General features: G+C 38.1%; 1 protein-coding gene across 4 annotated transcripts in view; it reads right to left on the bottom strand.

Annotated features, from left to right (window-relative positions):
- Nucleotides 1-25,925, bottom strand: part of camsap2a (calmodulin regulated spectrin-associated protein family, member 2a) — a 100,437-nt gene that overhangs the window by 18,247 nt on the left and 56,265 nt on the right. For all 4 annotated transcript variants that reach the window (XM_062028054.1, XM_062028056.1, XM_062028055.1 and 1 more), the window contains 9 exons: nt 22,889-23,030; nt 19,811-19,950; nt 9,952-10,048; nt 9,085-9,181; nt 8,952-8,983; nt 8,062-8,131; nt 5,865-7,899; nt 3,595-3,731; nt 2,029-2,252 (listed from right to left, as the gene is read on the bottom strand). In XM_062028054.1, the coding sequence (XP_061884038.1) occupies nt 2,029-2,252; nt 3,595-3,731; nt 5,865-7,899; nt 8,062-8,131; nt 8,952-8,983; nt 9,085-9,181; nt 9,952-10,048; nt 19,811-19,950; nt 22,889-23,030 (2,974 nt within the window). The remainder of the gene's footprint in view (nt 1-2,028; nt 2,253-3,594; nt 3,732-5,864; nt 7,900-8,061; nt 8,132-8,951; nt 8,984-9,084; nt 9,182-9,951; nt 10,049-19,810; nt 19,951-22,888; nt 23,031-25,925) is intronic.

Below are 25,925 nucleotides of genomic sequence, written 5' to 3'. Positions count from 1 at the left end.
TCCGATATCAACCGATACCGATATATACAGTCGTGGAATTAACACATTATAATGCCTAATTTTGTTGTGATGCCCCGCTGGATGCATTAAACAATGTAACAAGGTTTTCCAAAATAAATCAACTCAAGTTATGGAAAAAAATGCCAACATGGCACTGCCATATTTATTATTGAAGTCACAAAGTGCATTATTTTTTTTAACATGCCTCAAAACAGCAGCTTGGAATTTGGGACATGCTCTCCCTGAGAGAGCACGAGGAGGTTGAGGTGGGCGGGGTTTGGGGGAGGGGGTGGAGGTAGCGGGGGGTGTATATTGTAGCGTCCCGGAAGAGTTAGTGCTGCAAGGGGTTCTGGGTATTTCTTCTGTTGTGTTTATGTTGTGTTACGGTGCGGATGTTCTCCCGAAATGTGTTTGTCATTCTTGTTTGGTGTGGGTTCACAGTGTGGCGCATATTTGTAACAGTGTTAAAGTTGTTTATACGGCTACCCTCAGTGTGACCTGTATGGCTGTTGACCAAGTATGCCTTGCATTCACTTGTGTGTGTGAAAAGCCGTAGATATTATGTGACTGGGCCGGCACGCAAAGGAAGTTCCTTTAAGGTTTATTGGCGCTCTGTACTTCTCCCTACGTCCGTGTACACGGCGGCGTTTTAAAAAGTCATAAATTGTACTTTTTGAAACCGATACCGATAATTTTGAAACCGATACCGATCATTTCCGATATTACATTTTTAAGCATTTATCGGCCGATAATATTGGACTGCCGATATTATCGGACATCTCTAGTATAATCATCTGGTAACATTATCACTGTAGGACGAGGTTAAACATGATACACACATGGAGCAGACATGCTAATAGCTAAGCTAACCACAAAGCTAGTTTTAAACAACACCAATAAATAAGTGCTTAGTAAAAATTGAGAAGTGGGGATGGAACCGTGTTACAGCAGAAAGTAAGCAGATATTAACATGAAATTAACAAGTAAATTAAAAAGAGTAAAGAGCATAGATGTCAAACTTAAGGCTCATCAATTTATGTGCCTGGAAATAATGTGCATCAATAAACCATTTTATCATTTTTGCTAAATGTATTTGCTCTCTCAATTTTGCCAGAAAAACTGTACTGGATTCAATTGCATTACTTTTTCAACTTGAATCTTATCTGATCATGTAACAAGATATTCCTTCCAAGCATTTTTTTGTTACCAAAAATCCCTGACTTATGATTTCAAAAGACATTATCCATCAATTTCTTAGAAAAAAATATATGAAAAATGCATAGGTAATTGTGTAATAACATCATGAGGCTATACATTTACATTCATATATATTCACTGTTACAAGCGTATATGTTTATGTATATATATATATATATATATATATACCGGGTATATATATATATACACACACACACAGAGAGAGAGAGAGAGAGATACTAGAGCGATTACCTCTTATACTATATTCTCAAAATATTATAAGGCAAAAACCAGGTAATTTAAATGAACAGTAGATATTAGTTTTTGCTTTTGTTAATTATTGTGCACTATTGACATTGTTTTGCGCAATCAATTGTATGTAATAAAAGCGAATAATGAACTAGTTTAAATATTGTATTGATAATGGTAAACTAACTGTCAATAGCACTGACCATAAATAAACTGAGAAATGTACAATTATTGTACGTGGTAAGTATCAGTATTGGTATCGGCTGATCTCGCTCATGGATGATTGGTATCAGAATCGGCAGCATAAAACCCACTGTTGGTGCATTGCTCAGGTGACGTGTCTTGTCCAACTCACTCAATGGCCACAACATTAGGTACAGAATCAAATCACCAATGCAAACTACAACCACGATAATACACATAATATTGTACGACTAATAATTATTATTATAGTCTCTATATTGTATATCATTATACTGTGCCTAAACGAATGTCCAGTCAGGGTATATTTTTAACAAAGTTCACAGACATGGTTGCATACTTCAAAAAATGCAGAGTTCAGCTTGATCTCTCTATGGTTACCTGTGGCAGCTCGGACGGGAGTTTTTGGGGAGTCAAGACTGTCCCGATGGTTTGACTTGGGCCGACCTCGTCTCTGTCTGGCGCTGCCTGCTGGTCGAGTCTTAATGACGGTGTCCATGTCCTCCATCAGCTTCAGCTGCTTCCTCCTGAGAAATTCCTGCTTGATGAACTCCTTCCTTGCCTTTTCTTCCTCCTTCCTGATACGCTCCTCCTCCGCTTTCAACCTGAGGCCATGGAATGGAGGGGAAAGGGAGAAAGTAATTTAAAATAAATGGTAAATATACAAACTTTGTACATATATATATATATATATATATATATATACAGTATATGGGTTATATATATATACAGTATATGGGTTATGGGACAGCGTGGCGCAGTTGGGAGAGTGGCCGTGTCAGCAACCTGAGGGTTCCTGGTTCAATCCCCACCTTCTACCAACCTCATCACGTCTGTTGTGTCCTTGAGAAAGACACTGCACCCTTGCTCCTGATGGGTCATGGTTAGCGCCTTGTGTGGCAGGTCCCGCCAGTCAGTGTGTGAATGGGTGAATGTGGAAATAGTGTCAAAGCGCTTTGAGTACCTTGAAGGTAGAAAAGCGCTATACAAGTATAACCCCATAAATGGTCTGTATTTATATAGCGTTTTATTATACCTACACGTACCCAAAGCGTTTTATATTATACGTCACTTTCACCCATTTACACACAGATTCACACACTGATGGCAGAAGCACTACCCACGACCTATAAGGAGCAAGGTGGGTGAAGTGTCTTGCCCAAGGACACAACGGCTTTGACTAAGATGGCGAAAGCTGGAATCAAATCGTATACTGTATTTATTATATTGTACAATATGGTCATTTTTTAGGGAAGTTATGTTTCACACTCTTTATATGGAGGGATTATTTGTTATTTTTGCCATTATATGTAACACACTGTAGATTAAAGTGCATACATTATTGTTGGAGCCAAATTTCCTTATTTGTTTATATTGTTTTTATTTTATTTTCTCTAATTGATTGCTGGCCTCAGCTCATGTTGAATTTCCTTTTCGGCAGATTGCTCCGCCCACTTCCTGTTAAGAACCAGGAAGTGTTGACAGGGATGGGACTGTTGCTATGGTGCGGTTACCATGGTAGCCTCCTTAAATTGGGTTCAGGTTTGAGCACGGAAGGGCGATTGGAGGACAAACAGTTTTCGACCGTGTCATGTGGTGTCGTGTCGTGCCGTGACAATGCTGTGACAATGTGCCATTCAAGGTCAGCATACTTTATGTTATATAACTTACATTTGATTTAATTTAGATAGCTTGGAATAAAGGGATTGTCATATCCAAACACGTTTCTACAATACTGGACATTCTATCATTCTACACATCAAACTGGTCAACACAGTCGCCCTCGGTATCTGCCCAAAGGTAAGGGCTGTACAATTATAATATTGTGCATTTGAATAGATTTTTTTTTTAATCAACACAAAAAAGCAAGTCAGCTATTATTTAAACATAGTCACTTTGGAGGAGTCTATTTTGGAAGGACATTTCTTGGATACAACAAAATCATACCGAGCCTCCTCCTTCTTTTGCTCTAGCTCCACCTCCTGCTGCATTTTCCTCTGCTGGCTTTCCTTCTCCCTCCTCATTCTCTTCTCCATCAGGGCCGCCCTCTTCTGAGCCATGTTGTCCTCTGCCTTTCCATCCTCCTGAAAAAATTGGAAAACAAACACATTAAACAATTGTTCAGTGACAGTTTCACTCAAAATTGCTATCAAAATAAATATATATCGGGGCTTCACATTTTTGGGACAATATGAGAAGTTACGATGTCACACTGATAAATCCTATAAAATAGTTCAGAGTACTGATTAAAAAAACACTCCAAATAGGTGAAATTACCAGTACTGCTGCTGTAGGTGGGTTAAGGTGAGCAGATCAATTGCTCCACTTCCCATACATGGCGTGCTGTAAACGGTCTATCATGAACTTCCCATGAACTTATTGTAAGAAAACATACATCTTCACTGTTTCAGATGAAGACTTTTCGTGTGCTATTTTCACCAAATGTTCCCCAAACATTGACACATCAAACCTTATTAGCCATCTCACATGCAGTGTTTTAAAAGCCAAAGACGTCTGCTGCTAAGGAAGCTGCCCCAAAGGCAGCTGCAAAGAAAGGCCCAAAAATGGTCGCAAAAATGTTTACCAGACACGATCCAAAGGCTAAAGCGATCTCTGATTTCATCATGGAAATAATGGCGCTGGAAGACCATCGTTGAAGTTATTGGCTTTTGTCACAACAAATCTACAGGTAGTTTGTCAAATCCAATGCGTAAAATTACATTAAAATCAACAATTAAAAAATAATAGCTGTAAATAAGTTATTGGTATCAGTCTTGAGAAGCAGAAGTTTATCGGTATTAGTTTGAAAAACAAAATATTGTGCATCCATAAATTGTTTTTAATTTGGCCTATTTATTGGTGTTGTTTAATTAAAAAACAAAACATGTTTTAGCACATACTGAAACAAACAGAGTTTTATAATAAAGTGGATTGGATTGGATATTATTGTAAGATCAATTAGTAAATATAGAAGCAACACCATAGAAGATCCCTTTCTGCCATTCTAGGGCATATCTAGAAACTGCTCAATCCTAACACATTGTTACGTCAGGATACGAGTTTAATTGGTTCTGCGACGCAGCTCGAAAACTTGTATTGTGAAATCTATTCAAATCAATTTATTCCGTGGTTGGCCTCCCAAAACACCACAATTTTAACATGTAACATGCTTTAAAAAAAATAAATTAAAGTTAAGAAATAATGTTTGAAAAACAATAAAATAGAATTAACTATAAACAACCACAGTAGCACTGCCCTTCATATTCACCTACTTTGTTTCCATGGTTGGAAAAACAAAGATGTCAATCTCTAGCTATAAGTTATTGCTGGCGAGTAAGACCGGATCTTGCAGGGTTCACTGTGACATTTGCTACGCCAACTAGTGGTGTGGGGAGGTTGCCTGAACCTAAAAAGCTGACATAGCTCATATGCCAGATAACTCGTAAGTTAGGGCACTCGTATCCCGAGGAACCACTGTATACTACAAAAGTTACAAGACCACACATGTCAAACTCAAGGCCCAGGCGTCATAAATGGCCCGCCACTTCATTTCATGTGGTCTGCAAAAGCCTGGAATTAAAATGCGTATTTTCTAAAAAAATTTATTCAACTTTCCATTTTGAAAGAAAAAAATACATATATATTTACATACATATACATATATTTATATACATTTTTGATTTTAGGGTAACATTTTGGCAACTGAGCGGTCAGTTTTTTTACTGTAAAATCCACAGATTTTTTTTTACAGTGTACATAAAAAATAAATATAATTATTAAATAATTGTGTATTAATATCAAGAGGCAATTTATATGTATATATATATATATATTATTCAGTTACAAGCGGTCCTCTGAGGGCAAGGCAGCCACAACTGCGATTATGGCCCACAATGAAAACCAGTTTGACACACATGTACTAGACAGTAATTAAAAGGTGAATATTGGCTTCATTTAGATTCTTTATTTCTGGTGAACATCCTTATGTATCCATGTAACTTCCCTACAACCACATCTCCACGACAGTGCTTGAATTATTCAAATCAGACCCAGTTTTGTGACCTACATGGAAGCCTACGCTGCTGCTGCTGGTTAAGTAAGCGGTCTTCACAATGCGTAAACAGCAAGATCCTTGTGTTTCCTGAATCATTTATGTCATAACCAGTCATACTGACAGGATTTCAGTTGAGTTATACAGAGTATAAATATGAACTGACCTTGAAGAAGAAGCCACGACAGATCCTCTGTTCATCCTCCATGTCATCCACACCTCCGAGCTCCAACTCTATGCTGTCATCAAGTGGCAGGTCTTCCAGCGGCTTCACGACCGACAGAGAAACCTCAATTAAGTTGCTCTTGACTTCCGGCAGCATGGGGATCTCTGTCGGGGCCACCGTGAAGGTCTCAACCACTGGGTGGGCCAGAACTTCAGAGAGTGACGACCGTGCAGGGTTAATATCTACGCCTACAGTTTCCACTTCAATGGTGTTGCCGTGGGTGGGAGTTTCTGGCTCCTGGTTTTGAGTATTTGAGCCTTCCTGTGTTTGCTCCTCTTTAGGAGATGCACTACTAAGCTCCTTGTCTGGGGAGAGGAGCAAATCCGTCTGCTTGTTGGCTGACTCAGAACTGGAAGCTGCTGGCTTCTCCCCCATGTAAACAAAGGCTGTGGTGGGGCAGGGGGAAAATCGTCGCAGCCTGGGGATGCTATCTACAGACTGAGGGGCGGTGAGGACGCGGTTGTAGGGGGCCAACTTGAGTTCAGTGGGGCGAACGGTGCGAGGGTTGCGAGAATGGAAGGAAGCGGATTTACGCTTGATGCTGGTTGGAGAGCGGTCGGCCGGGCGAGGAGAGTCTGCCGGGGAAGAGGGTCCTGATGATCGGGTGACAGCACCGCCTCGGCCGTATTTTTGCGGCGAGGGGTTTGCGTGAGAGGGAGGAATGACCCACGTCTGATGTTGCTGCTCCCTCATGGCCATGATGACTTCCTGCTGCTGAGCCAGCCGCTGCATCTCGGTCTGGAGGAAGGCTAAAGAATGGTTGAGTTTATCAATGGATCGGGTATACTCAGTGAGATCTGCCTCAGTGAGCTGGGCATGGCCTTGCCCGCCCTCCTCACCGCCACCAGGCGACTTTGGCCAACAGGAGCTCGTATTGCTTTGCTCTGCCCCGTCAGGGGTGTCCGCACTGCTTCGGCCACACCTCAGGATGGGACTCGCAGTCTTGCCTTCACCATCAACTTTGCCTCCTTCATCACCTCCACTGGCTGCTCCGTCCCCTTTTCTTTTCACCACATTAAGAAAGGCGGAGTGACCCATCTTTTGCCGGTGCCTGGTAAAAGCCGCCTCCACCTTCTTCTTTTGCGCTTCGATGGCTTTCCTTTTCTCCTCCAATCGCATCCTCAGATGAACCATCTCTGTTGCCATGACCTGAGCGGGGTCATTGCGGGGAAGCTGGACAGGTGACGCTTTACTAGGACCGGTTGGGGTTTTTTGATGAATGGGGCTGTGTTCAGGTGTCGGAGCCCAAGAAACCGATAATGGCAGACCTAAATCTGAACCCTCAGGTGTAGTTTTTAGGGAGCTGCTGCTCTCCCGCCCTGAGTCAGATGCCGATGGAATGACTTTTTTCATCTTCTGCTCAGCAAAGTTGGTCATCCTCAGTGCGGAGGGGGATTTGCTCAGACTGCTTGGGCAAGGGCTGGGTGTATCCACATCCAGGTCCATGTTTACAGAGCAGTCTTTCAGTGAGGAATCCTCATCCAGCATGTCTTCTGTATGAATGTGGACACCTGTGTCAACCTCTGTGGTGTCTGTCAGGCTCCCTTTAGAGTCTAACTCGGACACTGGTTCCAAGCTAGCAATGCCAGTGCCGAGGTCCGGGCCATGTAAGAAGAAACCATTGTTGATACCTTCCACGGGTGGCCTGCTTGGGCTGTGAATGATCTGGAGGGCTTCTTCCACAGAGGGAGTGGTTGCTTTGACTCTGCTAGGTCTATTAGGGTAGGTCCGCCTGTCAGGCTCCATACCCGCTAAGCTGTCTGGGCAACCCTCCTTCTCAATGCCAACACCTTGGCCATTCACTGGCTGGAAGGACAGGTTCCGCTTCATCCCACAAGGTAGTTGGTGCACCTTGAAACCAGAACCGTCATCAGTGCTGACAGACCTGACCATACCACGTGTGGCGGAATGAGGTGCAGGAGCGCTTTCATCTTTGTCGAAAGGAATGTCGAAGGATACTCCATACGGCCCGGGCCTGAGAAAACACAAAGGCATGTTAAAAAAATTAATCTCTCTGACAAACTTAAACATTAACAACAATATGTAGTCATATTCCTACAATTGAAAATAAATTATCCTAAAAATATATTTTTAAGGTACAGTGAGGGGTAAAATGTTGAGACAGTACAATACTGACCTTTTCTCTTTTGGCCATGTACCAATGTTGCTCTCAACAAAGGACATTGACGTTGACTTCTTGATTTCACCTGAACAAAAGAGACAAGCAGTAGAAAATGGATGGATGGAAAACCACAATCAACATCACACATGTCAAAACTGCACAAACAGTGGAGCCTCGATTTACGAACCATTCATTGACAGACTCAATAAAAATATGCTTTGGTGTTCAAACTTTGTCTCAGTGTATAAACGTTTCATTCACCCATTGTGTGCATCGCAGCGCAGAAGGCTGATTGATTATTTGATGCTTGTTTGTCAGCTCAGTGTTGCAGGTGTTAGCTACTGTGCTCAGCCTTATTTTTTGTGCTTTTTACATGGTTTGAAACATTCAGGAAGTATCCCGAGGGGGAAAATTAACTGACAAAGTAAACTAGATTTTATTTTTTACTCTAAATCACTGTAGCAACCTGACTGTTAAAGTTAAGGACCTTTGTAATTTCAAACTGAGTGCACCATAAGGCTGCTGACAAAGTGTGTGAGAATGTGCGTGTCGGCAGGTCGCCGTTAATGAGGACAGTTCCGCTAGTTGAACTATCACCCCCTTATAAGGTTTGTTGGATATACAGTACAGTATAGTGCTTTATATTGTGTTCAAAGTGTACCCTTATTTTCTAAAAGATGAACTTCTGTCGGAGCTGGAACCAATTATACATGTTTTTATTGTTTTTTATGGAGAAATTTGCTTCAATATACAAACTTTTCTGTAAACAATTAAGTCGGCAAATTGAGGTTCCACTGTATTTTGTTATTTCTAGTACCTTTGTGCATGTAACTACAATGTAATGTATGTCACAAAATCAGCCCTCCCAATGATACTAAACACACATATCTGGAAGTTATTAATACCTGAATTTCGAGGTTGAGGTCTCAGCGGCAAACTATAAAGAAAAGAAGAAAACTTTAAGAATGTATTGTAATTAACAACAAACTGTATATTGATGACTGTTTGGTACAGTTTTTAAATTTTTGACTATCATACCTTGGTCTTTCAGGACTTGGGGGTCTTTCCATGAAGCTCCTCTTAGTTGCTTTAGAAATTGGAATGGCTGGGATATTCTTCAATATGGATGAGGGCTCTGAAAGAAAACAAATTAAATGTCTAAACTGTGTAGTGGAAAACAACCAATATGCTGAGTTAGTTTCAATTGTTTACTTTCCACAAAGAGTATTGTATGCTAAAGGAATGTCCGAAAAATATAAGGACTCTTTGATGCGATTTGCCGGACGATCAACCAGCATGTTTATCCTGCGGCGATTCCTTCGTTCAGGTTAAAGTTGTGGTAGGATAACTCGTGGCTGCCTTTACCATGACAGTATGCGTTCACAATGCCTTGAGGATCCAACAGTTCCTGGCCCTGCTAAAACAACCTCCCTGCCTGGCTCTTAGTGATTTTTTTCCCCTCTTTCTTAAACTCAAGGGTGTCATCATGGCGATCTGTTTTGAAGATGTGGACGAAAGTGTGGCAGGAAAGGCTGGTAATGTGTGTTCGACGGTACAGGGATTACTTCCATTGGGAAAACATGTTGATTGGATTTGAAATATATCTTTGGAATCTTCCAAACATTTCTGCCATATCTTCAGTCAACCAAAAATGTACGTCTACGGATGTTTCAGGTCGTTGTATTCTCAGGGCATTCAATCGACCGCAACTGGACTGTTTGCTTTGTCTAAAAATACTTTTCGCCTAGTCACATTTAGCAATCTAACCAATCGAAGTCAATGAAAATGAACTGTTGAAGCCTGCTCGGACAGGAGGCAAAACGTCTTTTAAGACAAACAGAATAATCCAGTTGCGAGGCAACCCGAGGAAACTAAAAATATAGAATTGTAATATCTGTGGCTTACCTGTGGCTTCATGGTCCAAACTTCTTGGCTTCACAAAAGAGGGCTTAACCTCCTCAAACCACCAAAACAGCTCAGCCATGAACGCCAAATAGTTATTCTGAAAAACAAAACAAAGAAGATGAATACTCTGCTTGACAGTAGACGTATTTTCGAAGGCTGGAAGACTATGGCACTCAGTATTCAGACCTTCACCTGGCCAAACAATCCTAATTTAGATCACTGGCCTAATATATGGCATTAACTTTTTTCAGCAAGACTTGCGTATAATTCACTGAAATAATGTGCTTTATTATGAAATGTGGAAAAAAAACTCCTGGATCCATGCAGTTACTGAAATCTTTTTCAATATTCCATGCCAAAACCGCCTTAGAGGTCCTGCATTAGGTTCTTGGTAGATGTACTCTTTGTGTCCACTGCAGCTATTTCTCCAGCAGGTGTGTACTGTTACCTGATACCATCCAGGATTGCCTCCAAACTTTTTAACGGTCAATAATACTGGTGTGTACTGTGCATTCAAGACATTGTCTCAGGTTTATACTGTAGGTTCAAATTCCTGACTTATATAAAAAACAACCCTTTTATACTGCCAATGTAAAGAATGTGTGAGCTAACATGTTGGATTTCAACATGCACATACTGTAATGATGTCACAGTACATGTGGTAGTAGAGAGCAGAGATTAGAGCATTAACCTAATTTACAAAATAGAGGCCAGCTATTTATTCCTACTCCCAATCACCTGCAGGATACAGGGTGAAATCGGGCAAAAATATACGACAAGCCACTATACAACATCATATAGTTTTAGTTTTGCAGACACCCTTTGTATACATTCATCATTTGGTTTTTAGTTTGGACTGTATCAAATGTGTACACATTGGAAAATGTCCTGTTATCATTTTTAACTACAGTGCATCCGGAAAAAATTCAAAGCACTTCACTTTTCCTACATTTTGTTATGTTACAGCCTTATTCCAAATGGAATAAATTAATTTTTGGCCTCAAAATTCTACACACAATACCTCATAAGAACAATGTGATTTTTATTTTGCAAATTTATTACAAATAAAAAAACTTTAAAAAAAATCACATCTAGATAAGTATTCACAGCCTTTGCACAGTACTTTGTTGATGCTCCTTTGGCAGCAATTAAAGCCTCAAGTATTTTTTTATACGATACTAAAAGGTTGGCACATCTATTTTTGGGCAGTTTCGCCCATTTCTCTTTGCAGCAACTCTCAAGGTCCATCACGTTGAATGGGAAGTGTTGGTTTTTAGTTAAGATGTCTCTGTACATTGCTGCATTTATCTTTCCCTCTATCCTGACTAGTCTCCCAGTGCCTCCCGCTGAAAATCATCCCCACAGCATGAAGCTGCCACCACCCATGCTTCACTGTAGGGATGGTATTGGCCTGGTAATGAGCGGTGCCTCCAAACATGATGCCTGGCATTTACGCCAAAGAGTTCAATCTTTGTCTCATGAGACCTGAGAGTTTTGTTTCTCATGGCCTGAGAGTCTTTTAGGTGCATTTTGGCAAACATTTTACTAAGAAATGGCTTTCATTGGAAGCAGGTTGAACATAAATGAATGCACAGTTTAGAAGGTTTTCTCATTAAAGTGGTAAGTTTCTGCAGGGGACAATATGACACAGACGCACGCGCACGCACACGCACACGTGCTGACAGATGCATATGCAAAGCAAGAGCAGTGTGACGGGTACGACCTTGAGGAAACACGTTCCCCGCCCCAAACGCCATCAGTCAGTAGTCTGCAGACAAAGACAATGCTGCATGCACAGCTTAGCATTCGAGACGCCAAATTTTCTCCATCAGCAACATTTCTCTCAACCATGCAGTGGCACGTGTACATGCATCACACACGTGCGCTAAAACAGCCCACGCTCACCAGGGAAGCGGAGGCAATTAACACATGGTACAGGCCATCCCCCTCAAGAGTAACTGCAGCAATTTATCACTTTAAATGCTAGGATGCAGAGTTGAATACTAAAAATGCTGTATTAATAATTTCATTATGAACTAACATCACACAAACCAGTTGCTTATAACAACCATTAATGTCTACAACTTTTACATCCTTCATTTTAGAATTTTCAAAAAAAACAGCGCCCCCAGTTTTGCATAACAGGGCTATTTTTTGACAAAAGAAATAGACCAAAAAACCTGTTTCTCAGGAGGATATTACATACACGTCTCCTCTTAATTTGAAATCAAATACCATACTAGCATGATCTGACAAAGACAAAGGCGAAACAACAAGTTACCTTTGGGACTACAGCATTCCTCGTGTTTTAAGGTGAGCAGAAGACATACAAATGGAAAGGAAACGGGAAGAAAGATCTCTTGCAGTCTGTCTGGCCAGCAACCCAATCCTCTCGTCCCATCTGTCTAACTACTACTGACAGAGCAGGTGTGAGTGCTAACGCTTAATGCCATCAGTCAGCAGCCGCACACACACACGCGCACACACACACACACACACGCGCACACACACGAACACACACACACACACACACACACACACACACACACACACACACACACACACACACACACACACGCACACACACGCACACACAGCCAAAAAGCGCACAATCTCCTCATTGACCAGCATTGCAACCTTGTGGGATGCTTGGTTTGTAGCTTTGCCAGATCTGCTTGGTTTGAGATTTAAGTGTTCGTTGCTCTTGGGATTGGGTAAGGATGGTTTTGGTTTAAGGAGAAGTGGGGTGGGGGGTAATCCCACTCAAAAAGGAGAGGCAAAAATCGGCAACCCCACCCGTATTTAACACACTGTGCATAGTTTGCATGCTTTATGTTGAATGTAATGATAGTGCACACAGAAGAACTCTCTATCCCAGAAACACATACACACAAGCTAAGCATTCACAGGGCATTACTGTCAACAATAATTGAGCCTGGGGGTTGATTAAAAGATTGAGGTCTAGCAGCCAGAAAGAAAAATAGTCACTCATATCAACATCTTCTGCGATTTAGTGCCCTCTTCAGACTGACGGACCAAAGAAATTACACTCACTGCTATTAAATATTAAAAATACAACTCTTACACTGTTTTTGCGGTTGCATGCATTACTGCAAGCAAGAGAGTGACTGATAGTGTCGCTCCCTTTGATGGTGGTCAGCACCTTGCTCAATGGCACCTTGACAGTGCAGTGCCTCTCTCCAAAAACAAATTCCAATACCTAGGCCTGGGCTGATATTTGTTAAAGGGTAAATGGTAAATGGGTTACACTTGTATAGCGCTTTTCTACCTTCAAGGTACTCAAAGTGCTTTGACACTACGCTTGTTGGTCACAAAAAACATTCATGAAATTTGGTTCTTTTATGAATTTATTATAGGTCTACTGAAAATGTGACCAAATCTGCTGGGTCAAAAGTATACATACAGCAATGGTAATATCACATGGACAAAGATAAGACCTTCTGGAGGAAAGTTATGTGGTCAGATGAAACAAAAATTGACCTGTTTGGCCACAATACCCAGCAATATGTTTGCAGGAGAAAAAGTGAGGCCTTTAATCCCAGGAACACCACACCTACCATCAAGCATAGTGGTGGTAGTATTATTATCTGGGCCTGTTTTGCTGCCAATGGAACTGGTGCTTTACAGAGAGTAAATGGGACAATGAAAAAGGAGGAATACCTCCAAATTCTTCAGGACAGCCTAAAATCATCAGCCCGGAGGTTGGGTCTTGGGCGCAGTTGGGTGTTCCAAAATGACAATGACCCCAAACACACGTCAAAAGTGGTAAAGGAATGGCTAAATCAGACTAGAATTAAGGTTTTAGAATGGCCTTCCCAAAGTTCTGACTTAAACGTGTGGACAATACTGAAGAAACAAATCCATGTCAGAAAACCAACAAATTTAGCTGAACTGCACCAATTTTGTCAAGAGGAGTGGTCTAAAATTCAACCATAAACTTGTGGATGGCTACCAAAAGCACCTTATTGCAGTGAAACTTGCCAAGGGACATGTAACCAACTATTAACATTGCTGTATGTATACTTTTGACCCAGCAGATTTGATCACATTTTCAGTAGACCCATAATAAATTCATAAAAGAACCAAACTTCATGAATGTTTTTTGTGAACAACAAGTATGTGCTCCAATCACTCTATCACAAAAAAATAAGAGTTGTAGAAATTATTGGAAAGTCAAGACAGTCATGACATTATGTTCTTTACAAGTGTATGTAAACTTTTGACCACGACTGTATATGCGATGCGTCCTCAATGTGAATGATATTGTGCTTCATTCATCCGACCAGAACGTCATCAAAAAGCGATAAGCGTCATAATTATTCGCCATAATAGAGAGTTACAAAATAAATAGGAACGAAGCAGAAAACAGGTGAAAACAATGTTTTAGGAAATCACGTGAAAGTTCCACCACTCCTCCTGTCTCCGACTGCTCGCCCACAGAGACGCTCTTTAAGCAGACATCAAAGCAAAATATCCCGTAAAACTGTCAGAGCCAAAATACTAATCCTCTTTCTTGTTAGCCTTCTATGTGCAATAATTTGGTTCTGAAAATGTTGACTGATTGCACAAAAGCCTTGAAATTATGCCAGTACTGAGACCGACCGGAGTGGAAGCCATGTTTACTTTTACAAACACTGCAGTGCATGCGACGTCATTACGTCATGTCCGCATGCGGGTCAGATTGCATTCACACTAGAAATCACTTTTTTTTTTGTTATGTGAGCAAATACATAAAAAGATCGGATTTCACCAAAAATCCGGTTTGGACATCGGACTGTGCATTGTAAATGTAACCTTTGACTCTTTGTACGGTGAGGCGCGGCCGCTGGGCCGATCGCATCAGACAGTGCAACAAGTTAGCCCGTGACCAACACATGTAGTCGCCAACATGGACAAAACGATTACAAAATCAAATTCCAACGCACCAGTGTGGCAATATTTCAGTTGAAACCTTTGGAACAAGATGAGCTCAACAATACCGCGTAGCCAGTTGCAGAATGTGCTCAAATACGACAAACCTGCACGCCCACTTGCAACACAACCATCCGGCAGTCCACACTCACTTTGCATTTGGTGAACAAGGTCAGTGCAATCAAAACAGCACAAAACAGTGTGCGCCCACAAAAAGTGTGGCTAAATACATCGCCAAAGACATACTGTTGAAAAACTACCATTTGTAAAGGTGCTGCAAACGTTTGACAGACATTTGTCATGTTGTCATGTCATGTCGGTATATACTCTAGTTTTATTTTTTTTCATATGACCTGTTAATACATCTGTTTATACTGTAGTTTTTATATTGTTACTCTGGACTTTTGTTTAAAAAGGTCCTAACTTGATTGGCAGTTAAGTAATATACAACTCTACCTCTGCCAACATGTTCAATATTGAAGTGCAACTTTGTTTGTCATCATTTTATTTAGACATATTATTTATTGTTTTGGTTGTGTATATTTGAGGCCCCCCGACCCTCTCATTAACATATTTTATTGTTTTTGAATGTGATTTTTTATTCAAGTGCAACATTTTGCTAACTAAGTGTATTGGTATTATTTGTTTGTTTTATTTAACTTGAAGATTGAAAAGTTTACATACCAATTACAATGTTAAATATATGAAAAATACAAGTTTATTGCAATGGAAAGGATGTACATTCTTTATTATTATGTATTATCATTACATCAGTGGTTAATTTGGTCATTTATCAGCAATCAATTTTAGGTCAGTAAATCGTCAAGCAACATTTGTTATCGGCCTAGGCCTACCAATATATAATTACTTTCAAAACCTCCATTCTCTGAGACAAAGTCCACTGCTGCCCCACAACAGTGTGTTCATTGACTTTCTGAAAAATGTCAGCTCCCAGCTTTTGTTATCTGAAGCGGGCAAAAACGATCGCTAGCTAGATAATGAATGCCATTTTTCTATCCCTGGCTAAAAAGATGGTAATTTAGATGTCATTTAATTAGAAGAAGAGAAAGGACACAGAAGCAGGCTGATGATTTAGCAGACTGGTGTGAATTCAAATTTTAAATAGTTTTGTGCAAAAACTGTCTGGATGGTTGTGTTAAATGTTAAACATCTCAGCCAAACTATTACATCAACATTTTTTATTACCAGTTGTCCGGTCACAAAAGGCAAAAAGGCTTTTTTAAAAGTAAACTCAATATTATTGGATGCTGCTCCTATGGGGGCCCACAGGGGGAACACACAACAGAAATGATCCAAAACCAAAAACAATATAAAACACAACGCAACGGGAAAATGCTGCAATTACATTAACACTTCAGAATTAAAAACACATGTGAAAGAACACTGCCAAAAACGCACACAACGCCTCAAAATACATACCGGATAGGGGAGACGTTTTTAAAAACACGAGCGCTGGCATTATGAAAAAGTATATCTTTTGTTACGTCTTTGTTGAGCACTTAACTGTAAAAATAGGTTGCTTTATACCAGAGATTAAACGATTCCTTGCGTACAAAAAATGATCAAAGATATTTCTCAACCTCGAAGAATTGTTTATTTAATCTTGAAACTAAGAGCACGAAGCGGCCCAAAAATATGTTTTCCGCACGCTAGTTATAACTGTTGACAACATAGCTCCTAGCATGAGTGTAAGACGAGCCTTATTGATGTTTGATAAATTCACAGAGTGCATGGTGACAGTAAAAGCAATCCAATGTTTTTTTTTTAAAAAGTAGCAATGGAAAATCAAAAAGTTTTTTTAAACAAATTAGTGCTAATAACTAATTAGTGAACATAAGCTACTTCCAGTTTTAAGGTCAAAACTTTATGTACAATTAAAGTATGCTGTTCTACTGTGTAATGAAGAAATTAGTTAAGGGAACTGACTGTAAAAATTCAAGTGAATGTGATTTATGTTTAAAAAAAAAAATTCACATCCAAATCGCAATTTGTATTTATTTATATTCTAAATCAATTTAAAATTTTCAAGAAAGAATAAAAAAATTAATAAACTAGAACATTTTCATAACATGGAATGAAATCATGTTTTAGGCCACCCTACGCTTCATCGCTTACTCGTTGCGTGCCCATATCAGACATCAGCAGCCACGAGGAGCCTTTGTAACTTGTAACCTGTGTTGAAAAGGCTTAATAATGATTTTTATACCAATTAATATATTGCAAGAATTGGTTTGAATCGAGAGTCGATTTTGAATCCATCCATCATCCCAAGAATTTAAATCGAATCGAGAGTTGATGCAAGATTCATATCTCTATTAATGTGTTACAGTGTAGTGTACATTTGATGCTGTTTCTCAAAGGATGGCACAGACAATGAAATGGCAAGGTACTTCATTTGTATTAGAATTAAAAGCGGGATTTTATCAAATGTCTTATTTTTTCTTTGATATTTATAATTGGTCTTTAACTGAACCAAACTTTATCCAATTACTCGATTAATCGAAGGAATTTTGAGTACAATATCCGATTACTAAACTATTCAATAGCTGCAGACCTACTTTATAATACTGTAACACATTATGTCTTAAAGACGGATATCCCTCCGTTCTGGCGCCCATGGTGACGTAACTATCTTCCGTTTTGTTCTGTGTACTTGCAGCATGTCTCTCATGCAGTTGTTTTGGGTGGCTTGTGTGTGTTGTTGGCTTTGGCAACATTTTTGCATTTGTTTTATGGTGTTGGCATGTTTTGGGGTTTCAATTATTTCTGTGTATTTCTGTGCTCACTGGATCATCCAGATGATTGTACAGATCCATGATTAATACCAATGACAATACAATATGCACTTTTCTGATGAATATAGAACTTACTTTTAGGGCATTATTGTCAGAATTTATACACAATATTAAGTAAATATAGGCCAAAAATAACCTTGTTTTTCTATTTATTATTCTTGAGTTGTTAGGCTTGCCTTTATATAATCTCATTTCAAACTCCATTGCTTTGCATTATATTGTTCCTCCTGTTAAAAGTTTTATTTCCACATCAACACCTCTCTTACTCTACACACCTCTCATGTCGCGGCGCCGTCTCTATAATAAGGTCTGTGTTAGTGTGACGGCCCAACACGTACTGCTGCTGAGGGTGTGACTGCGGGAGAAACTGGGTCAAGGTTGCCGAATCTAATGGGCTTGTGTGAAGTATGAGCCGGTCCCAGTCAAGAACTGTATGTGCCACGCTTTTTTTCATCTTTGGTGGAATCAGTGTCAGCTAAATTGCCCGCTTTACATAATTAAATTAGTTTTTAGGTTGAGTGTTAAATTGAATTTTTTTAGCCTGTGGAGCGGCATGTAAAGAGGCCGTGGTTTCTTGTAGCAGACACATCTGTACTGTTTTGTTTGTACTGACACAAACTGCTGCATCATACAACATCACTTGTTTTGTTTTTTTCAAAATTACTTATGTTTTCACAATAAACACTGGATGGCAGTTAAGGTATATACTCAAACTCATTGTCAAATTACTGTATTGTAACTAATAATAGTAATAAGGTATTTAATTATAATTAATTATAACAATGAAAAGTGAGAAGCGTTTGTCCATCTAAAATATTAATTTATCTTCCAACACATTTGTGAAATATTTATGATGCAAGACGATGAGAGATTATCATCACAATTCAACATCTCTATCGTGTAAAAGATGCTTTTTTGCTAGGTCGGCATTGCAAATCAAAATTTGTTCTTAATTGTCTTACCATAGATAAATAAAGGTTCAATTAATTTATAAATATATTAAATTAATATTGTTACTCGTTGCTGTTCCAGCTTTGCTTACGGTACAAAATAAACTAACACAAGTTCTGATCAAACAGTTGACATGCGCGTTTACACAGGGATTGGTTGAATTTGCTTGAATTGGTGCGATCGCCACATCGAAAAATCCAATAGAGACAGTACAAAGAACTAACACATTTGCAACAGTGCAAAGTAAGGCAGGGAAAAATGCAAACAACCAAATAGAAAATTAAGGATATGAACGAAATATAATGAAAGAGCAGCTAAGAGAGGCTTGTGGTCAAGTGATGAAGACAAATTTGGATTTAAATGCTTTTCCAGTTTGAGTCGGAGGCACTCATTTCTCTTGTTTCATGCTGACTTTCTGGCTAAGGAGCGCACCATCTGCTTTTTTAATCTTTTTTTCGGGCAAAATACAGTAAAAAAAATAAAATAAAGTGCTTGAAAACACTAATTTGTCAAGTATGACCTGGTCTAATTGCAGTACAAGACCATCAATACCTAGGCCTCTAACCACTCGGCCTACTCAGTGGTCAGAGTGTCCGCCCTGAGATCGGTAGGTTGTGAGTTCAAACCCCGGCCAAGTCATACCAAAGACTATACAAATGGGACCCATTACCTCCCTGCTTGGCACTCAGCATAAATGGTTGGAATTGGGGGTTAAATCACCAAAAATGATTCCCGGGCGCGGCCTCGCTGCTGCCCACTGCTCCCCTCACCTCCCAGCGGATGAACAAGGGGATGGGTCAAATGCAGAGGACAAATTTCAGCACACCTAGTGTGTGTATGACAATCATTGGTACTTTAACTTTAACTTAACTCAATAGCTTTGTTCTTTTGATGACCAGTTATATAGCGACAGTAACAGATACAGTTGGTAAGATTATGCATAAACAAAATACATATTTGAAGAACATTGGTGCAGTTACTTTCTTGAGAGGTAATTAAAGGTAAAATAAGGGTAAATATGGCAACTCTGAGCAGTGAGAGCTGTGCCAGCGACACTAACTGTATCACCTCAGTGTTGCTCATAGTTTTTTAGGGGGGCCTTTATTAGTCAAAGAACCATATTTGGATTATTTCAAAGAGTTTCTACTGTTGAGGAGTACCTTGAGGGTGGACGAGGCATAGAGCATGTCCTCCAGACTGAAATGGCAGCAGCCGTCCAGATTGTCCCTGCAGAAGTCCTGAATGAGCTGCACGTTGTACAGACGATCCGCAAGCGTCATGTTCTCCTTCAGACACACATCTGCGAGCACAAAGGGAGCCATTGGTGTGCTTGTGGGTTTGTAGCGTTGCTGCTGAATAAAGTGGCGTTGTGGAACTTTGGAGCTCTTTAAGTGTCACGGAGTGTATGACCGGCTGAATGTCATCATCAAGTGGGTGGAGACACATTCTCACATCTGACGACAAGACAATGTGCACTGATAGATCTTTTGTCCTGATGAGTAAAACGTGTGTGATTGTACTATGAGCCCGTCGTCACACGTTAAGACAGGTAAACAAAAGGCTGATGGGATTATGCAACATTATTCTTCTATTGGGTGCAACAGTAAAGATCAGTGTGTCATTAAAAAATCATGCAAGGGCCACAACATCTAATTTATAGAAAATGTTGTCTTTTACAGTGATGATAACGCTCAGTTTTAAATGACACTGCCAACAGGAAAAGACTACGAATAGCAAGTAATAATATTGTACTTATTAATGCACTAAACAGCAGCACAATTTCGAGACAGATTGAAAATAAATCCCTTGCCAATTCGCGCCTCAAATTTTGCAACATCACTCTATTGCGTTTTTAAAGCAAATGTTACTTAATTTTTGCCCTAAATTAAGCCTAAATTTAAATGTAATACATCTTGGATTAACACAGTGAGGTTATCTTTGACTACAGACAATCATACAATCAATCAATTTAGGGTTTACAGTATATAGCCCTACCTTGTGGCTCGAAGCTTCTCAACCACAACAGCAGGGCCCGGTACAGACCCACATACCAAGTTGTTAAACTCTTGATTTTAATGGTATTCAATAATCATATCTATCGTACTTGCAGTTTATGTGGGCTCTGTACCGAGGATGTCGTTGTGGCTTGTGCAGCCCTTTGAGACACTTGTGATTTAGGGCTATATACTGTAAATAAACATTGATTGATTGATTGATTGATTGATAGTCAAATGATATGAACACATGTGTTAATCACAAAGATGTATTATTTAACACATAAACCTTTAGCTTAAGTCAGGCAGAAAAACAAGTATGAACCAAATATATTGCATAAGAAAGGACAACTGACAAAAAATAACAGTTCATACAATTATGTTGTTGAAATAAATAAACTAAATTAATACTGATTATGTTTTTTAACTCAACTGTCAATAAAATTTAAGTGCAAATAAAAATACAGCTTAACTACTTCAATTACAATTTTTCCGCCGAAGAAACTTCTCTAGTTCCAGCCTTCTTCTCTTTGTTTGATATTGTCATTACTGCCACAAGTGGTGGAAAAATGTATTACAAGTGAGTACTGCAGCGGCCCATACATACTACAGCTGAGAAACACATTTTTGGTGGCCCCCTGGAGAACGCTCACGGCACAACATGGTTAAGAACCACTGATATAAATGTGGCAGACGATAGAGTTTTAAATACTATCGTCATATCGTTATAATATATGTTGGTGACACATTCTAGCTGTGTCTGCAAAGTTGACAGCGACAAGTGAACAAATGCATCCTTAAAGCACTGTAGCATTGTAGCTAGCGGCTAACTTCCCTCTACTGTGCAAAGCCATTTATAAATCAGCATTCCTTGCCTCAATGTCGGCAAATAAACTACGTTCCTTACAAGTATCATCCCTGGAGGATGAGGAATACAGTAGTTTAACATGCTACGCTACACACTGTAGGGAGGATAAGCTAACCGCAAGCTATAGCTCTTAAACGTAAACAAAAGTGAGCAGATCGATACAAATATCGGCAGTAATGTTACCAAGTTCAAAATCATTATTCAGTTGATAGTACAGTGGTAAGAGCGATATTTTTCACGATCCAAAAAATATGTTGTCGTTTTTGTTATCTAAAATACTCCATGGTTTGATTAAAACATTTTTGGGAGCCATGTGGATCCCAAATACACAAAAACAGGTACCAACAGGTAAGAAAAGTTGGTTTCACATAATGGAACTTTTTTACGCCACTTGGTGATTTTATTTATTTGCATTTTCTTTGTTTTTACAAAGAAAATGTGTTGTTGTGACTTGAGTTGCAGGTTTTGCAACATAAGACAGGATTAAGAACAGCACTTAAGTTAAATAATTCAGTTATATTTTGTTATTTATTTTAAATACACATGCTTCCCTTCCATCATGTTCTGTTATATTGTTAAAAACTGTTTTAGCCCAAAAAATAATCTTCTTTTCAACAAAGACATTTTAAAATAACAAATTGGAGAGCTGTAATTATATTACCATACCGTGATATTTTTGCCTAAGATTATTATGTCATGACAATCTAATACGTTCCATTCCAATCATATATATATGAGACTGTACTACTTTACTTTTTTATATATATATATAACAATGAGAGAAAAACAAAGATTATATCCTCAAATTATATGAATTCAATCTATCAGATTGCTATTAAGTGCTATGATTTGCTATGAGATCTTATAGATAGATGTATAGTACTTTATTGATTCCTTCAGGAGAGTTCCCTCAGGAAAATTAACATTCCAGCAGCAGTGTACAGAATTGAGATCGAATTTAAAAGTAAAAAGTAAATAATGGGGGAATAAATGGAAACAAAATAGAAAAATATTACAATAAGAATAAAAATAAAAAGCAACAATGAGAATAAAAAATATAACAGTAAAAGAATATAATTAGAGAAACTATATTGCTCAGTTCCTTTTGTTTTTTTTTTTAGTAATTTTAGCCAATTACCAGCTTATTATCACTCAATTCTAACTAGCTATCTATACATTTTACCAACAAAGAAGAAAACATGAATATCTTTGGGGCATTTTCGTTAATCTATTTCATAGCCAGAATGTTTATTAGTTGTAAATTATCTTCAAAAGGGCAAAACATTGAAGTGAATCTATTGCAGTGGTCAGTGGACCTCGTAACACTGTGAAATCAACTTGAATTTAAAGAGCGGTGCTATAAAGTAACTCCTTACCATCGAGAGGCAGCAGCTGGGGGCAGTAGAAGTGCAGCAGAGCACAAAGTGCTGAGCCATCTGCGCTGTCCTTCAGCAGGTTGTCCACTGGAGGGATCCAGGGAATCGCCTGGGTGCTGCTCAGCTCCTTCCTGTAGCGAGCCTGGATGACATAAACACCGTGCAGTCAGAGCGTTATCCTGCCTACATCCATCATTCTTTCTTTTTGGGGAATCAGCTCGTTAAATCAAATGAAAAATACAGCTAAATATAGCAATGTGAAACCAATGACTGTGATTGACTGCTTTAACTGCCACTTCAATCATACAAATCAACATAATCATATGGAACGGTTAAAGGCAGCATTTGAAATAATAATATGATATAATGTATCAATGTCAGCTGTATTTTAGAGGGTGCAGCTCAAGGCAGACAGTGTTCAAGTGCCAATGCAGCCAGAGAAAAGTCTACAAGGAGAAACATTTCCTGTCGAGTCCTGGGGTGTCCAAACTACGGCCCGCAGGTCATGTTCTATTCATTTTAAAAAGTCAACTTCTATGCTGCTGCTTTGTCGCCAACTTGTGGTCAACATAAGTAATTCAGGTTTGTGACTATTACCTTGCTTTGAATCAAACAAAGCGCAGCGTTTACCTATATGACCTAATGCAAACAACCTTCTCTTGTCATGGTGCAAAAACAGACACGGTCACACATAACACAATACAACCCAATTTGTGGATATTATAAAAAAACAACCATGCAATAAAACAAATCAGAGTTACACTTATATTAAATGCATTACAAAGCATGATGGGAAAAATGCAAAACACTATCTCTGCACTTATCCATGTTTGTTGCATTTTAAACTTTAAGGAGGTTGTCACGGAAGTAAACAAGGTAAGTGTCCAACTTTCACATACTCTTAATAACCAATTATATTAATTATATATCCATTATATTAATATAATATGTATACACACACACACACACACATATGCATGTATATACTGTATATACATATATAGATATATATATAATATATATATATATATATATATATATATATATATATATATATATATATATATACATATATATATATATATATATATATATATATATATATATATATTATATATATATATATATATATATATATATATATATATATATATATATATATATATATATATATATATATATATATATATATATATATATATATAATATATATATATATATATATATATATATATATATATATGTATATACATGTATATATATATATATATTTATATACAGTATATATATATAGTTACTTTACATGCTTGCGGCCCTCAACCAAATTACTAATACGGCTCGGAGGGCAAAGAATTGGACACCCCTGAGATATATATATATATATATATATATATATATATATATATATATATATATATATATATATATATATATATATATATATATATATATATATATATATATATATATATGTATATACAGTATATATATACAGTATATATATATATATATATATATATATATATATATGTGTGTATATATATGTATATATATATATATATGTATATATATATATATATATATATATATATATACATATATATATATATATATATATATATATACATATATATATATATATATATATATATATATGTATATATATATATATATATATATATATATATATATATATATATATATATATATATATATATATATATATATATATATATATATATATATATATATATATATATATATATATATATATATATATATATATATATATATATACATATCTTTTGGTGTGTGGTTATTACTTTGTAGTTAGGGCTGTGTAAGAAATCTGGTACATTTTTGGCAGCGGCCGAATCCCGCCGGTCCTACTGGGTACCAATTAAGGTCCATCCAACTTTGCCACGTTTCGGTAGGTGGGTTGCACGTGACGTCACGCTCTCTTGCTGACTCAGCTGCTGACTTCGGCACTTGGCGATCACTCCAGCAAAATGAGAGCGTACTCAGCCAAACTAACTCTAGGTATATGGCGTTATATTTGTACCTTAATGTTGAGGTTGCAAAGGCAGATTTTGAGGACAGAAAAATATGTTTTGCAAGCACAGATTTTTTTGTTTTTCAACTGTGGTTGTTTTTAAAGGGCTTTATAAATAAAGTTGGTATGGTATGGTATGGTATATTTTGAAAATAAATTCAACTCAAGCGAATATAAATGTATTCTGTGTATTCTGTTTGCTATAATCCATATTAACACTTAATAATTACTGCTATCTACAGTCAGATCCCCTCTCTTCCTCTGTGCATTAAACTTTTTTTTTCTACACTCGCTCAGATTTCTGTGCGCAAGTTTAGACACATGTTATATTTGTGTCAAAAAGGCACAACATTAAGACACAATTATAACGGCATATACCAGAGGTAGCTTGGCTGAGTCCGGTCTCATTTTACTGGAGTAATCGCGAAGTCAGCAGCTGAGCATACACTATTCCACAAATGTGCTAGCTTTATACTAATATATATTGGCTTTGCTATTGACATGCTCCTGATTAGCATTAATGATTATAACTTTTTAATTTCAACACCTTCAATTTTTTTAACTACAACTAAGATGGATCTTACAATCTAACAGCTGGTGCGTAATAAGTGAAATAATCACAGTATTAACATCTCTTAGGGCGCAACATGAGATAGCAGGACTAAAATGACCAACACACCATATAAACTATACACTACTGCCATCGAGCCTCTTAAACTCGCAACTGCAAATGCAACAAATGATATTCAGAAATGTGATAATGAAACAATATAACAACCGGAAAGCAGGTATCATGACCAGCCCTTTTTTTAAATGTTGCAATAACAAATTAGATTTTTATTATGAAACAAAATGAATATTTATTAACACACACAAACGTACCAATATCGATTCCCATGTGCCAGGAATTGGTACCGTATCGGTTGAAATGTGAACGGTACCCATCCCTAATTGTAATAGTAGGATGTTGTCCACAGTAGTTTG

Source organism: Entelurus aequoreus, linkage group LG19 (genome assembly GCF_033978785.1).
Source record: "Entelurus aequoreus isolate RoL-2023_Sb linkage group LG19, RoL_Eaeq_v1.1, whole genome shotgun sequence".
In the NCBI taxonomy this organism is placed as follows: domain Eukaryota; kingdom Metazoa; phylum Chordata; class Actinopteri; order Syngnathiformes; family Syngnathidae; genus Entelurus; species Entelurus aequoreus.
Note: the sequence above shows the minus strand (reverse complement) of the source record. Positions and strands in the feature narration are given on the sequence as shown.